Below are 16607 nucleotides of genomic sequence, written 5' to 3'. Positions count from 1 at the left end.
ACAACTTCAACTGGAGGTATCATAACATGTGCGCCCAGCTGATAGGTGCTGTGTATTCACTGCCAATGTCTGTGCCAAAACAGAGCAGTGCAGAGAGTCTGTAATTTCGCATTACACATTATTTGTGCCTATTTCACATATTGTGATCATCTTTTGCTCAGTTGATTCTTCGTAGTCAAACAGGATACTTGCTAAAACATTCTGATACAGTACAAATTGTAGCTGGGAATGTTAGTGTTAAACATAAAAGTGTTCGTGTACTTCAGCCTTCAGTTGCTGCCCATGTACCTGTCTATGCCTCTGTCTTGAAACTGAATGTCGGAGTGCCGTTGCACATTTACCTTCATCTACGAGTAGCATTTAAAAGATTTGAACATCCCGTCTATCTAGATGTGGAATTGAATTTGCGTGGGTTATTTATACATCTTTGAGAAATCTTATCATCTTTCATATTGAACCATCCATGTCCAGCTGATTTTGTTGGGGAGTGATGTAGCAGACTAACACAGAGTTCAATGATTTGACGGTCCTTCAATACAACATGAAATATTGACTTATATTGTAAATGTTTTGAAAATGTGAACAGCTACTCCTGCGTCAATATATTTTTGAGTCCCACATACATCTTTTCCTCCTGACAACACCACCCAGCGTACTTCAGTAGTATTATGCCCAGCCACGTGTGACAAGGAATGCAGAAAACCTCTTTGAATAATGTCATATACACAGTGTACTTGACTGCACTTTCACATGACACATTAACCGGAAAATGTGTCCTGGATATGTTTTGGTTAGCAACTTGTTTGTCATGGATACTTGATTGAACACTGTAGACTATTTGTAGACTGTCATAGAAACTGTATGGAGAGAGAGTCCCCATAACATATCCAGTGTCTCCTTGATTGTGTTCCGCAGCACTTGTATTTTCTGATTTCAGTGTGCAGGGTCTTCACAATCCTCAAAGCCACAGATAATATTCAGTGCTTTGATTGTAATCATTTGTGTATAGTAGCGTACATAATTGGTGGTAGAAAATGCAAGCACATGTGACTTTCTTGGGGTTGCAGTTTTCACAATTGTTAGTGCAGATGATTTGTGCGCAACAGTTCTTTAATTAAGTAGTGATTCTTAAGGCTCCAAATCTTGTCTAGTACATTTTCTATGTATCCATAAAATCAGTTTATTAATCATATCAGTTGTTCTGAATTATCCCTATTTTTCTAGTAGGCAATTCTTAAAACCTTTATTGAAATTTTCACTTTTTGTGGTTTTTTCTTTTGAGATAAATTCTGCTCTGATGTTCTTAGAATTGTGCACTGCAAGAGAATGCATGTTAACAAATTGAGTACTACTTTTATTCTGTAAAAGATTAATGATGATGATGTTTGGTTTGTTGGGCGTTCAACTGCGCGGTCATCAGTGCCCGTACAAAGTCCCAATTTTTACACAGTCCAGTTTTTTACACAGTCCATTGTAGCCACTGACACAAATGATGGTGATGGTGATGGTGATGGTGATGGTGGTGATGATGATACCAATACCGATACCACAAACACCCAGTCCCCGGGAAGAGAAAAATCCCCAAACCCACCGGGAAACAAACCTGGGATCCTGTGTAAAACATTAATGAAAATGAGCCAGTAAAACGTGTAAACTTCACTCTTGCTCAGGGCATTGTTTTGTGATTAATTATATTTTCAGCATTAGAAAGGAATGCTGGTATGTAATTTATTATAATTTATTTAATACTGGCTGTGTAATTAGAAGTAAATATTGTATCACACAACGCACTGTATGCTTATTCATTCATTTCAGTACCTTCTCCTGATGAATGATTGCCACCTTGAAAAAGCCAGAATGGTTTCCACTAAGGAAAACTTGAAGGTTAGCCAACAAGATACACACTACAATGCAAGACTCGAGTCTTCTGTAGCATCTGTTTCCCCATCAACATCACTTTCTTCACAACAGTCTAAATGCAGTAACTATAGCTATGCTGCAAGTTTATACAAAAGTGTTATAAGTAACAGTATTTTATACAATGACTCAAGAGGTCTGCATGGTTCTTCTGAATTACACAGTTCTGTAAAGAAGTTTGGTGAAACTATGTGGCTTGAGTATTTAAATACTGCCAATGAGGTAAGTGCTTTTGTATATAGCTTTATTTTGTGATTTAGAAAGAATAATTTCTGTATTTCTGCATAGTGGCCAGACATTGTCACTAGCATTGCTCAGAAGAGAAGGTTGTTACATATTTTGCTACTACACCTTCTTTATTTGTGAATTATTTTCAACATTCTACAAGTACTGCTAGGACATTGGTGCATATGGTATTGAACAATGATGTAGTTGTTAATCTTTGTAAAGTTTGGCGGTATTATTCGTACTTGGTGCATAGTGAACTACATTGCAAGATTTGATTTAGGTGTGCAGTTTATAATTAAAAGGGTAACAAGAAACTTTTCTCAAACAAGTGAAAACATTGGTCTGGACTACGAGTTCATTCCAGGTACCTGTCTGGTATGGACAGATCTTCTCCAATTGTACCGTATAAGTAGGGCCTTAGGATTGATTCAAAATGTCAGCTTACTACAAAGACCTATCCATTCATTTCCAACAAATGCCTGAATTGGAAATTGACTGTTTACAAAACGTGGTTCTGATTCAGGTCTGCACTCTTTAGTAATTTGTAGCAAATATTTGTATACACTTAGCATCAAATGCCGTCTCTAGACTATCTGCTTAGGTCATTAGCAAGTACTCTAACATTTTATTAGAGTTTAACATAAATTGTGTATGTTGGCCTCTTTGCTCATGGACCACCGAACCCAGTAAAAGGAAAATATAAGGATCTTCTTAATCCTGATTTTTATTTGCCTTGTGCATCATATTGCAGGTTTATCAAATTGTTAATGGGTGTGGTGTACAGTCATGTACCAATTTTTACTTAATTTTGTGGTTATAAGTGCTATTATGGACTATAAAAAATACATGGAAGTCACAGGTTGTGAGCTGACTACTTTCTGTAACTGTCCATTCCAATTTATACATCATTCTTAATCAAGATTTGGATTAACATGTCATACATAGGTGTGGAGTCATCTATCTTATCCATAAAACAATTTACATGACGGATGCTAGCCTTTACAAGGATGGTCAGTAATCACTTACTTAGTAGTAAACACACAGTGAAATGAGCAACACATAAGTATGAACATTTAAAACTTAAGAACTTTGTGTACCTAGGGGATAAAAACATAGTGGTGCTGGCAAGCACAAAGAGTTCTTCTCGTGTGTAATCATAAAATTTGTTATTTTGTTGTACTTTGAAGCAAAATAGTTGTGAAATGTAACGAATAATAAAAAAACAAAAATACAAAATATGTGTAGTGGTTCCTCATCCTTGTTGCATGCTTCTTCAGAGTGAAATTTCAGATTCAACGATAACATTATTTAACTAGAAAAAACTCATTGCAACACACTACCACAAAATACAAATGGGTTTGTTTAGAGTTACCTTAAAATAAAGTACTTATTAAACAATCTAAAATTTTCAAAATCAGTTGCCAGAGACTGTGTGTGTGTGTGTGTGTGTGTGTGTGTGTGTGTGTGTGTGTGTGTGTGTGTGTGTGTAAGTGTAAAGGCCATGTTAGCCGAAAGCTTATTTGTGACAGTCTTTCTGTTGTGCCTATCCACGACAGCATATGGTGAGTAGCAACGTTCCTTTTCATGATATTGTTACATTCCATCCTGGATTTTCCATTGTTTGATAAATGTTTGAAAAATTATGTATTGACAGAGACAGGAAAATTGCGTGTCAACAATGAAACAAAAACATAACGTGAAATCTTTGATTTTTTAGTAACATAATGTAAAATGACTTAACTAACATAAGTATAAAAAGACAACTGGGAAACCTGATGCTTCTGTGATCTAATGAACAAATTGTAAAAATAACTTAAAAGAATATCAAATGAACACATAAGCACAATAATAAGAGACTGTTGTTTGAAACAGTAACACAAATAAACAGTTTACAAGACAGATACCAAATAATAATACGGGGTGTACATAAAGTCTGGGAATACTTTCAATTATTTATTGCACAAGAACTAAGCATTGCACAGATGTCATACATATTGCTTTCTGAAGAGAAACTCTGAAAGTTTTCTTTTTACAAACATTTGATATGCGAATCATGAGTGACCCGGCAGAAGTCAATATGGTAAGCAAATTCTTGCCATACCTGTCCCAGCATGACATCGTTGACTGTGGCAGTCGCTTCTCGTATTCTCTCCCGGTGCTTTGCTACATCACATGCTAGAGGTGGTACATAAACCAGATGTGTCCCCACAGGAAAATGTCACACGGAGTGAGATCTGGTGATTGGGGAGGCCATTTCATAAAATAGCTGTCCTCTTCTGTAGCACAGCGGATCCATTGATGCGGCAGCTCCGTGCTCAGATACCCACGAACTTCACAATGAAAATGGGGTGGAATTTATTGTGCCAGTAGTAAATAGCCTTCCTTGTTGGTAGCTTCTTACTGTACTTGGTTCTAAAGATCTTTGAACAGCAATAGCCCACCTGTTTTCATCGAACTTCGACAGACAGAAAGCTCGCTCTGCACCAGAACTGGCCATGTTTGTGACTAGCACTGACTATCAGCAAAATTACCAAACTACGCTGTGGCCGTATACAAGGGAAAAAAAAGAAAAAAGAAGTCGGGGTTTCTTTTCAAAGTAACGTGTATGATATCTGTACAATGTTTGGTTCTAATGCTATAAATAATTGAAAGTGTTCCCGGACTTTATGTACACCATGTAGTTTAATTAAAGAAAACAATCCTAGGTGAAATTACAAGAGCGGTTCTAGGCGCTATAGTGTGGAACCGCGCGACCGCTATGGTCGCAGGTTTGAATCCTGCCTCGGACATGGATGTGTGTGATGTCCTTAAGTTAGTTAGGTTTAAGTAGTTCTAAATTCTAGGGGACTGATGACCTCAGAAGTTAAGTCCCATAGTGCTCAGAGCCATTTTGAAATTACAAGATGACAGTTTGTGGCAGCAGAAAAATAAATCTTATTAACTTTGAGGTGTTGTTTATCCACCTATTGAATTGATCAGTAAATGGTAGATATTATAGTTTTTATGGTCGCCTATGATGTGAAGTAATTGTGATTTGGACCTGCTGATCAGATCCAAATAAATGTGCTTCTGTCCTTCTTAGTGGACTTCATTTCCTTTGCAGTGTCTTAAGTGGTAGAAGATGAGAGAGAGATGGAATCTGTGACGAAGAAAATTAAAGCTGCTTTATACATTGAAGATAGCTCCCCTAAGATATGTTTAACACTATCATATTACAATTGTTTGAGTTATAGATGTCTTGTCTCATTAGACTACACAACAAAAATACATTTTGACAAAGAAAAATGTCAGATTGAGAAATAATATCAGAATGACACTTTAAAAACATGTTTGTTTTTGTCCATATATCGTCTCTATCGTTATTGTGAGCACCATTCTTTCATGGTCGCAACACATCTCAAAGTTTGACTTCTAAGAACTAATGGCCCACACCAGGTGGAGACACTGAACTTGTCATCCCATCTTGCAGATATGCTGCGCCCATATACTCCATATTACCTGCAAATATTAATAAACTATTTCTCCCACAATTCGCTGTCTGAAACTTAAGTATTTTTTTAATGAAATATCTTAATCGTATTTCTTACATTAGGACAGAGAGTGTAACTCATCATTTTCCCTCAAATGATGTGTTATATCTCAACTTTTCCGCTCCACCTCACACAATGTGTTGCAACTTGCCATGAAACATGATAAGCTGGAGTGGCTGTGTGTATTCTGCTACATAACTTCAGGTGTGAAAGAGCAGTATAGAGTCATGCTGAGTATCACAATAGCAAGCAGGGTGGAAGTCACTACTGGGCCTGTTATGTTAAATAAAATATTGGGCTGGTGGAATCCATAATACATGTGGCAGCTATGTCTAGTGACTTGTTGCTGCTCCTGTGTCATCAACTATTTTAAGGACTAGAACAGTTCATTGTTGCTAGTATCTGGAAAAAGTGATGAGACAGGATGTCTACTGAGAGATAAGCTAATTTTTGGAATGGATGACAGGAATGGTTTGATAGCGACATTTCAAATTTCTTTCATTTGTGCTGAGAACAGAAATTCATCTCCCAGAGTATTGCAACAGGATGCTTTGAATAGAAGTCCACTACTATTCATTGTTACTTGGTACTTGTGGAGAGTGAAATTCCGATTAGAAAACACAAGTGAAACCAGAACGACATAGGGGTTGGCATATATCTAGTTGATACTTATGCAGTGGAACCAACGTTTGGTTAATTCAACTATCAATCTGGGACCATTCGAGTTTGTTGTGTAAGAGACAAACTGTCTTCAGTATTTTCCAAGAAGAAATGGAATCTACATAAGGTGCTGAATTGTGCCACTCAAGTGTAAGTAAAGATACTACACTGTATCATCAATGTCTACTTGGAGGCCAGGTGTGTGGAGCAGTGCTGGATTGTGCTTCTTGGGCGGTGGTTTAACAATAGGTGTTTTGGTTCACGGAGAGTGGGATCTTATTTCTGGAAACCTTTCCTAACAACACGTTAGTCTTATCCATGATACTGGCTTTTACAATCTGCACTTGTGTGATAATGCAGATTTTCAAATTTCATAAATTTTAATGTAACTTCACCACACCAGACAACCTAGACAATTATGTAGTGACAATGTCTCTACGTAGTGAAATAATGCAAACATGTGACAAAACCATTTAGTTGTAGATGCAGGTAATGAAATATAGAGGAATAAATAAGAGTGAAACGGGGCTGAAGAGGCCACGAGGCGAAAACACAGAGCAGAATCATCAGTTAATTGAAATAGATAGTTTCTTCTCCCACGCAAGATAAAAATTGTTTTTAATCCCTAGACTGTAAGTTGATAGGGTAACAGATTGTAAATTATATCAACATCTGTTCTAAACATTTCTGAGATTTGCTGGATCCTCTACAGTAGGTGCTATATATCTTTATACTTGGTCAAGCGATCAAACTGAGCTGTAATCTTCTGATCTGTAATTCAACGTTGACAGGCAATGTGAAATACAGTATCTGTAATGGTCTAGTGCAGGGACATGTAAATTTCTTAGTTCTGCCCAATTTCATGGCAGTTTGTTATAACATCCCATGATCTCCTAATGGGTATATCAGCATCCTAGCATCCTTTCAACTATGGAGCTGTCTCCATGTTCAGCTACATTGTTCTGCTGAATTCTCTTCAAAATAAATGTTAATCTTTTAGCCAGGTACTTCACTTTGCTGGAATTCATTTCAGGTGACAGCTTAAGTCTTGAAAGATGAATGCATTATGTGATGATAAACAACCTCAAAGGGAATCGACACTGTGGTTTCGTGTACTCTGGTGTTGTATGACGAAATCACATACGGTAATAGACAATCCCAGTCTGAGGGGAAGCTAGTCATGTTATAAGATAAGATTCTAGGTACTGTTTTATGAATGTGTTCAACCCTGCCATTACTCTTAGAATGAAATGACGTAGCTCTGAACTTCTTTATTTTAAACAGTCAAGATAACTGTATGATAAGATTGGCCATAACGTTTGTCCCTCAGTCTGCTATAATGGCCTCTGGACTTCTGGATTGTAGTGCAAAATAAGTTACCAGTGCTCTCACAACCATCTCAGCGGCCATGTCTGCAGTGGGTCACACAATAAGATGATGAGAGAAATGGTCAGCGACAGATAAAATGTATGTTACTTTTTACTGTTAAGGCAAATGGTCCTGCAATATAGAGTGCTAAGACTTTGAAAGGTCCAGCTACCTCAGATATAGTTTGAAGAGGTACATTTGGTTTTTGTTCTTGCACTCTCTCCAAAAAGACAGACCACAGGGTACAACAAAAGCTGTCTTCTTCTCCATCTTTAATAGCTACATGAATCTGATAGCAGCTGGAGCATGGTGAAGAATTTGCATTTGCCAAGGTGATTAAAAATATCATCAATCCTTGCAAAAAATGCTGCAAGCTTTTCCTCTGTAACTGGTTTAGTTGGGGACAACCACTGTAACAAGCGTACATAAACAGGGTGTATATGACCAGGGACAACCGGGAGATTCAGTTAAGACCCAGGAATTTTTTCATCCGGGAGAAAACCGGGAAAACCCGTTCTTTTTTTTTTAGAATTCCAGGAATTTTTCATTGTTTTCAGTTAATTTTTTGTAATTTTGACTGGTAAGAACCGATACTCTAACAAAGGATATTACTGTACCCCACTACTGCGCAATAATACTTCAACAATAAAAGATAAACTAGAGAAAAAGAACAAAAATTACTTAAATTGCAAAGGAAATGCGCCATATACGACGACACACAGTGCTCGTGCAAGTGTCTGCCAAATGCAAAATGTGTCAAAGGCTTTAGGAAGACTATGCAATGCTTCATAACAACAAATTGCCTCCGATGAGAGCGAAGTCACAACTGTTTACATTAGATTCGTTTTAGCAGTTATGAGCGGGCTCATACGCATGCGCAGTTGAGTTGCCTTTGAGTAGTAGATTCTCCTGATTCCGGCTACAGGAATGTGGATGTTGGCTGTGCAAGCAGTCGCATCAAGCAGCTAGATGCTAACGAGAAAAGGGGGCGCCAAATTCATATTCTTGAGGAAAAAAACTTGTATTACAAAGTGCCTAGCATGCAGCGCATGTTTGTCTATTGATTATTCATATAATTTTGAAACGCATCCCTATTGTATTCTGAACATTTTTGAACACATTTTAATTTGATTTCTGACTGAATCAAAAGTTGATTTTTGAATGCATGCATAGTGTATGTGATGTCTCATCGCATCTAGAAATAAACTTCCCGTAGACAGGACAGGGCTATACGAGCTGAGTGGACTAAAGTGAAACGTCTGAATGCTAATCGCTGTCTGATTATGTGGTTGATTGGGTTTGTGAATGATCAGTGTTGTTATAATTACTACTGAAATCCATAGATTCAGACTACCAGAGTGGAAATAAACAACTGTCAGGAATAACAAGTGAGAAAGATTATGTATTATCTTCTCTGTGTATCCAAGGAAATGAAATTTTGACAGAAAATTTTTGGCCATATCGCTACATTAGTAAGGACCAGTAGTACAGTTCTCGTCTAGCAGCCACTTAAATTCTATTCTGGAAGTAACGTGTTGCACAAAAACGTAAAACGCCTAACCGGAAAATAATCGCGGGATAACCTACACTGTGATTCTGGCAGGGTTAGTGAAGTTAATCAGCAAACAAATTTTGACAATGGCACGAATAGCTACAGAATTGGTGGTGACAAGATTGTTTGTGGAACGAGAAAGGAGAAGAAACGGGGACATTACACAAATTATGGGAGAATAAGACGATCCCAAATTTATATAAAAATTTCGTAATACTACTTTTCGATCTCTTGCTTGAGAAACTGGTGTGTATGAATGAAAGTGAAACTATTTCCTAACAATTTTTTTTTTGTTTGTTTGTAGTAGGCTTAATAGGCATTTGATATTGGTACTGCGTGAATTATATTCTGCAGTGTTACAAAAATGGCCATTGGTGCCAAAACAGTCTTGTTTATTTGGTGTGTGTTACAAAACTGCTGACATATTAGAAAGGCCTATTTTATTTTATCTAGCAGACAGTGACAAAATAGATGTAATCAGATCGAGAAACCACGCCAGTCTTGGGTATTATTTGTGTTAACAGCTTTTTCAGTATTAGATAATGACATTTTGATTTTTCAAGTAGCAAAACGTTTCATGAACTTTGATGAGGTAATACCGTAGATCCTCTCCCAGAAAGGAAAGCACACAATGTAAAGCTGTAGTGAGATTAGAGAGAAAAAAATGCTAGGAGCTAAGGATTGAAGAAATGCATAATTTCTTGCTTATCTCTTGTCTTTATTGGTTTTATGTATCCTATATTTAATTTTATGTCACACAAAACAGCAAGTTATTAGCCAATAGGTACTAAAGAGTTCAGATTTTCTGAAGAGTTCTTGTTCTCCCAATTGCAAACAATCCCATCTGCTATTAATTGTGAGATTTTGGTTTTTGAAAAGGGGCAGGCTGTCGAACCAGTTGACTGGGAGCAGGTGAGGCACCACAGGACATTTCCATTGTCCTGAATATAGTTTGATGGCATCCATTACAAAATATACACGTTTCAATTCCACAGAGTGAAATACGGTGATATGCGTTAGAAGAATGATTTATCAGGAGGCGTGGCACTGCACTTAGGCATACTTAAGACCAAATAATATGTCTTATATTTCCTCGAACACATATGTTTTATGTTTCAGACTTTTTAGAAAGATGTGCGCTACAAGATGAACATAGTTTTGAAAATTCGATTTTTTTAGTATTGATCCGGTCCGCAAATATCGTAGGTCCGGGGCTGATGTGCAGAGAAGTCAAGAGTAGAGTTATAGTGGGTAGTCTCCACGTGATCTGTGTCTACATTTAGTGATTTTGCTGTTTCCCCTTCGTATACTCTCATGTCAAATCAAAACAAAACGGATATCTGTGGCCGGGAGCTATCAAGTGAATTAAAATACATTCACATAATTATGGAAGGCTAAAATATGGCATTAGTTTCAGATTTTATTTTATTTCTACCTTTCTGACAGTCAAGCATTATTCGCCTTGTGGAACAATGAAGTTATTTTTGTCTGTTTGCAAAAGAAATTTGACTTTTATTAACCTTTTCTGCAGTGGCAGTCAATGTATTTGAAACAAAATGTTTAATTCCACCGTACTGGCTAGTTTCAACTGTTCGCTGCATTTCACGTGCATGGTTTTTTTTCCCCCCTAGCACAAATGGCATTATGCCATAATTAAGAACCAAATATGATATAATAGAATACTGGTGCTCCAAGAAAATTTACATCCTGAAAACCACACTGAAAAGCGTAATATCAAGTTGAGGTCTACTTCATTGGGAATCTGGACATATGAGTGTGCACTTTAAATGTGCACATTTCAATATGGTTCACGAAATTCCGATGCTCAAGGAGTATCTTCTAATGTCTTGTTTCTTTTATGACATAATGTATGATCTTTCAGCATTTAACATGTACGCACATACGGGCTTCCTATGTTATGATAGCTGTGTCGCCTGTTATTTCCGCTGTCTGGCAACTGCTGAAACAAACCTATTTCTGACAGGTCACGGGAAAATATTGCAACTAGTGGTTTGAAAAGCGTTACTTTCAAAGTAAATATCCTTCTACGTAAGTTGAACTATGTGCAAGAATGTACCATGAATTTATTAAATTAAAGAGCATTTGACTCATTTAAAAATCAACTCTTTGATGATGAGTCATTTAGAAGAATTTTGAACCCTGAAGATCAGACATTTATCTCATTATTGAAAATTTTACTGGCACATTTGTGTGATGTATCTCAAAGTGCAACACACACAAAAAAGATCAACATTATATGCAAAAGCTTAGCTTCTCTTGCAGCATATTAACCTTAGAGACCAATATTATACGAGGGCTATCCACAAAGTACATTACGTGTTGGAATGAAAAATAAATAAAGAGAAGATGGTATTATCGCCGAGATCTGGAAACTCCAAGATGAAAACATCACCAAAAAATCCATAACATTATCTCCGAAATTTGGATCACAGAGAAAGTGCCAGAGGAACGGAAATGTGCATTGATCCATCCATTACATAAAAAGGGTGATAAGTCAGATCCAAACAATTACAGAGGCATTTCGCTAGTACCAGTTACATACAAAATTTTCTCTAAGGTGCTATTAAACAGACTAGAACCACAAGCAGATCTGCAAATTGGGGAATACCAGGCAGGCTTCAGAAAAGGGAGATCATGCATCGAACAGATCTGGAACTTGAGAACACTTTTGAAAGTCAGACAGGCAAGAAACACTGTAGTTACCTTTGTGGACTTTAAAAAAGCATATGATTCCATAGACAGACAGACACTCTTTGACGTGCTGGAAGAATATGGTATCGACAGAAAAACCAGGGCACTTATACAACAGACGCTTACAGACACTACCTCCAAGATTAAGTTCATGGGAGAAATTTCGGAACCCTTCCACATACTCACAGGTGTCCGACAAGGAGACGGGCTCTCACCAATCCTGTTCAACATGGTGTTAGACAAAATTATCAAGCAGTGGGAGGAACAAGTTAAAGGAATACAGCTGGGAAGAACACGTGAAACCAAAACAATCATAAAATGTCTGGCATTTGCAGATGATATAGCCATACTCAGCACTAATACACAGGAGGCAAAGGAAGCACTGGAATGCTTGCATGAAATAGCTGCCAAAACAGGTCTGCAGGTATCTTACGAGAAGACACAATATATGGAACGACAGACCAACAATGTACACACCATGCATACTGTATATGGATCCGTAGAAAGAGTCGAAAAATTTAAGTATTTAGGGAAGTACATACAAATGGGAGGATCAAACAAGGCGGCTAACATGGAACGAACGAAGAAACTCCAGAAGGCATACAAACTCACATGGTCACATTATAATAAGAAAAGCATATCGAGGCAGGCCAAACTTAGGCACTACAAAACAGTTGTATTACCAGAAGCATTGTACGCGTCAGAAACAACCACAATTGGAGCATCAGGCATCATAGACACAGAAAAAATAGAACGCAAAATTCTCAGAAAAATATTTGGACCAATTCACAGAGATGGCATATGGATGAAGCGACCTACCAAAGAGCTGTACCAGCACACTGACAGACCAACAGACGCGATCAGAAAACGCAGATTAACTTTCTATGGGCACATACAGAGAATGGACAACAACCGACTTACAAAGAAAATTTTTGATGTAGTAAACAGCTCAAGCAAGAAAATAACTTGGTATCATGAAATAGACGAAGACTTAAGGCAGATAGGGATCAACAGGCAAATGATAGGAGACAGGAAATACTTCAGAAAGAAAGTTAGGAGTGCAAAATTTATTGTAAAGGAGAGAAAGAAGACAGGAACATTATGGACAGAGCAAAGGAAACAGGAGCACAGCCAAAGGATGAAGAGATTTTGGGAAGAGAAGAGGAAGAAAGGAAAGAAGTGAAAATTGTGTCATCTTGTGATTTTCGAGTTCAAACACTGTCCATAAGGGCAACAATGAAATGAATGAATGAATGAATGAATTAAAGTATTGGAAATTTTTTTTATTATATACAGATGAAAGCCACACTTAAATACTACTTTTCTACATAGTTGCCATTTAAATTAAGGCACTTATCGTAGCGATGGACGAGCTTGGAAACTCCTTCGTCGTAAAATTCAGCCGCCTGCACCTTCAACCACGTAATGACTGTCTTTTGGGACAGAAAAGGTGTGATTTTTGTGGGTTTCCTGGAAAGAGGCACTACAATAAACTCTCAAAGGTATTGCCAAACTCTGCACAACCTCAGAAGAGCAATACAAAACAAGCGCAGGGGAAAGTTGGGCTCAAAGATCTTGCTGATTCACGACAACACCCGGGCCCACATGGCAAATGCCACTCGTGAAGTTCTCGAATCTTTTAAGTGGGAGTTGTTTCCTCATCCGCCATACAGTCCCAACCTGGCACTGAGCGACTTCCACTTATTCCCAGCAATGAAGAAGTGCTTGGCTATGCAGCGTTTTGATGACGACGCACAGCTTCAAGAAGAGGTAACCACGTGGTTGAAGGCACAGGCGGCCGAATTTTACAACAAAGGAATTTCCAAGCTCGTCCATCGTTATGATAGGTGCCTTAATTTAAATGGCAAATATGTAGAAAAGTAGTATTTAAGTGTGGCTTTCATCTGTATATAATAAAAAAAATTCCAATACTTTATTTATTTTTAATTCCAAAATGTAATGTACTTTGTGGATAGCCCTCGCATGTGACAGCTTTGCTTTTCTTGTAACAACACCATATATATTAATTTAAACTATTAACTTTCCCTGTTTGTGTGTTTGTGCTACTTAACAGTGATGTTGCTACTGGCTGACTACATCACGTGTCCTATGCTCTGAATATCTGCTGTCATCGGCTGGCGAGATCACGTGACATGAGCTATGACTAGCTTACAAAAGCACATCGCAATCTCGATTTCAATGATTTGGAAAGTGACATGTGGTGTTTGGTGGAATTCCAATGTATACTTTTGTAATATGAAAATACGCAGCATGCATGTTGCTACACATGAAAGATATTTCCAAATCTTGTCTTTTCCCTGAGTTTCGTTTTCTATAGTGCCAGGAAATTCTGTGCCCATGTATAAAACCATAACCATTCAAAGGATTGATAAGGGAAAATATACTGTCACTTAACATGGAGAAAGCTTGTTTTCACCTGGGAGAAAGTGTATTTTTATCCATGAAAAATCCGGGAATTTTTTTTCCTTGTCCGCGTATACACCCTGATAAAAGTGCAGGAACACTTTCAGTTATTTATTGCACAAGAACAAAACATTGTACAGATATCAGACATATGTCATTTTGAAGAGAAACCCTGAAAGTTCTTTTTTCGTGTGTACCGTGCAATGGTTCTTTCGCGTTCTCGTCAGTACGGTACCAGAATGTTTAAGTTCTACCACTGTAAAGATGGAAGATCCGCGATTCGGAATGTCAGAACTGTGTAGTAAGTAGCGACAGGCACACTCCAAACCATCAACTCTCGGAGAGAGATTTTAACCGTGTTCAACCTAATGGTAAATTATCGAACTATTTTTCTCTGAATCATACAGTTTGTGGGAAAAGCAGTGAGAATAATTACTTTTGGAAACCTTTTATCAGACAAAGCCTGTTATAACAATAAACTGTTTTTCTTAATAAAACAGTCGCCAGCCCAAATCGGGCACAGTGTCCACACAAAAAGATGAAGTCAATTTTCGACACTGAATAAATAACTACTTTGACTTACTATGTAATTGAAACACAACCACTTAATTTCCATTTACTTGGGTCACTTGGCAGTAAGTACTATTAATCCCACTTTCTGTTACTTATGGAATTTATCGCTATACTTCAGTAATTATTTAAAGAAGACACACACCGGGTTCCTAGAAGGAAGTTATTGTCTGTTCTACGAGATTATGGAATAGGAAGCAAACTTTGCATGCAATTAAAGGTCTTTACATGGATAGTCAGGCAGCAGTTAGAGTTGACGGTAAGTTGAGTTCATGGTTCAGAGTAGTTTCAGGTGTAAGACAAGGCTGCAACCTGTCTCCACTGTTGTTCGTATTATTTATGGATCATATGTTGAAAACAATAGACTGGCTGGGTGAGATTAAGATATGTGAACACAAAATAAGCAGTCTTGCATATGCGGATGACTTAGTTGTGATGGCAGATTCGATTGAAAGTTTGCAAAGTAATATTTCAGAGCTAGATAAGAAATGTAAGGACTATGGTAGGAAGATTAGCATCTCCAAAACAAAACAAAAGTAATTTCAGAGGGAAAGAAATATAAACCGGTTGAGTGCCAAATAGGAGGAACAAAGTTAGAACAGGTGGACAGTTTCAAGTACTTAGAATGCATATTCTCACAGGATGGCAACATAGTGAAAAAACTGGAAGCGAGGTGTAGCAAAGCTAATGCAGTGAGTGCTCAGCTATGATCTACTCTCTTCTACAAGAAGGAAGTCCGTACCAAGGCTAAGTTACCTGTGCACCGTTCAATCTTTTGACCAACTTTGTTGTATGGGAGCGAAAGCTGGGTGGATTCAGGTTACCTTATCAACAAGGTTGAGGTTACGGATATGAAAGTAGCTAGGATGATTGCAGGTACTAGTAGATGGGAACAATGGCAGGAGGGTGTCCACAATGAGGAAATCAAAGAAAAACTGGGAATGAACTCTAGAGATGTAGCAGTCAGGGCGAACAGGCTTAGATGGTGGGGTCATGTTACACGCATGGGAGAAGCAAGGTTACCCAAGAGACTCATGGGTTCAGCAGTAGAGAGTAGGAGTCAGGGCAGACCAAGGAGAAGGTACCTGGATTCGGTTAAGAATGATTTTGAAGTAATAGGTTTAACATCAGAAGAGGCACCAATGTTAGCACTGAATAGGGGATCATGGAGGAATTTTATAAGGGGGGCTATGCTCCAGACTGAACGCTGAAAGGCGTAATCAGTCTTAAATGATGATGGTGATGATGATGATACATATGTTTCAACAAGGATACAAAAAAATATTAAACTTATAGCTATTATTCATATGACCAAAACTATTAACACGACTAGATTTCATTTCTTTAGGACTTTTACTTGTTAACATTTAACTAACACCACTATTTGTCTGGCTTTCTTTGACACGGAGAAGCAACACGAACAAATACTGTTAAGATTGTTGCAGTTAAACAATTATGTTACCTTACTTTCAAAAATGCTATTGAAAACTTATCCTCATGGTCACGCAAAGCGGTAGTTCTTAAACCGATATGTGAAAACTTTAGTATTTAATAATGATTTTCAAAATTTACTACCAAAGCAATACTATTGCCAGTAATTTACTATTATTCAAGCTTCAATAAACATCAGAATACTCTGAATAAAT

At 37.6% G+C, this 16607-nt stretch overlaps 1 protein-coding gene across 3 annotated transcripts in view; it reads left to right on the top strand.

The window, feature by feature from the left end:
- Positions 1 to 16607, top strand: part of LOC126108618 (uncharacterized) — a 98585-nt gene that overhangs the window by 26498 nt on the left and 55480 nt on the right. For all 3 annotated transcript variants that reach the window (XM_049913929.1, XM_049913928.1, XM_049913930.1), the window contains one exon: positions 1816 to 2139. In XM_049913929.1, the coding sequence (XP_049769886.1) occupies positions 1828 to 2139 (312 nt within the window). In that variant the 5' untranslated portion in view covers positions 1816 to 1827. The remainder of the gene's footprint in view (positions 1 to 1815; positions 2140 to 16607) is intronic.

Source organism: Schistocerca cancellata, chromosome 11 (assembly GCF_023864275.1).
Source record: "Schistocerca cancellata isolate TAMUIC-IGC-003103 chromosome 11, iqSchCanc2.1, whole genome shotgun sequence".
NCBI lineage: Eukaryota > Metazoa > Arthropoda > Insecta > Orthoptera > Acrididae > Schistocerca > Schistocerca cancellata.
Note: the sequence above shows the minus strand (reverse complement) of the source record. Positions and strands in the feature narration are given on the sequence as shown.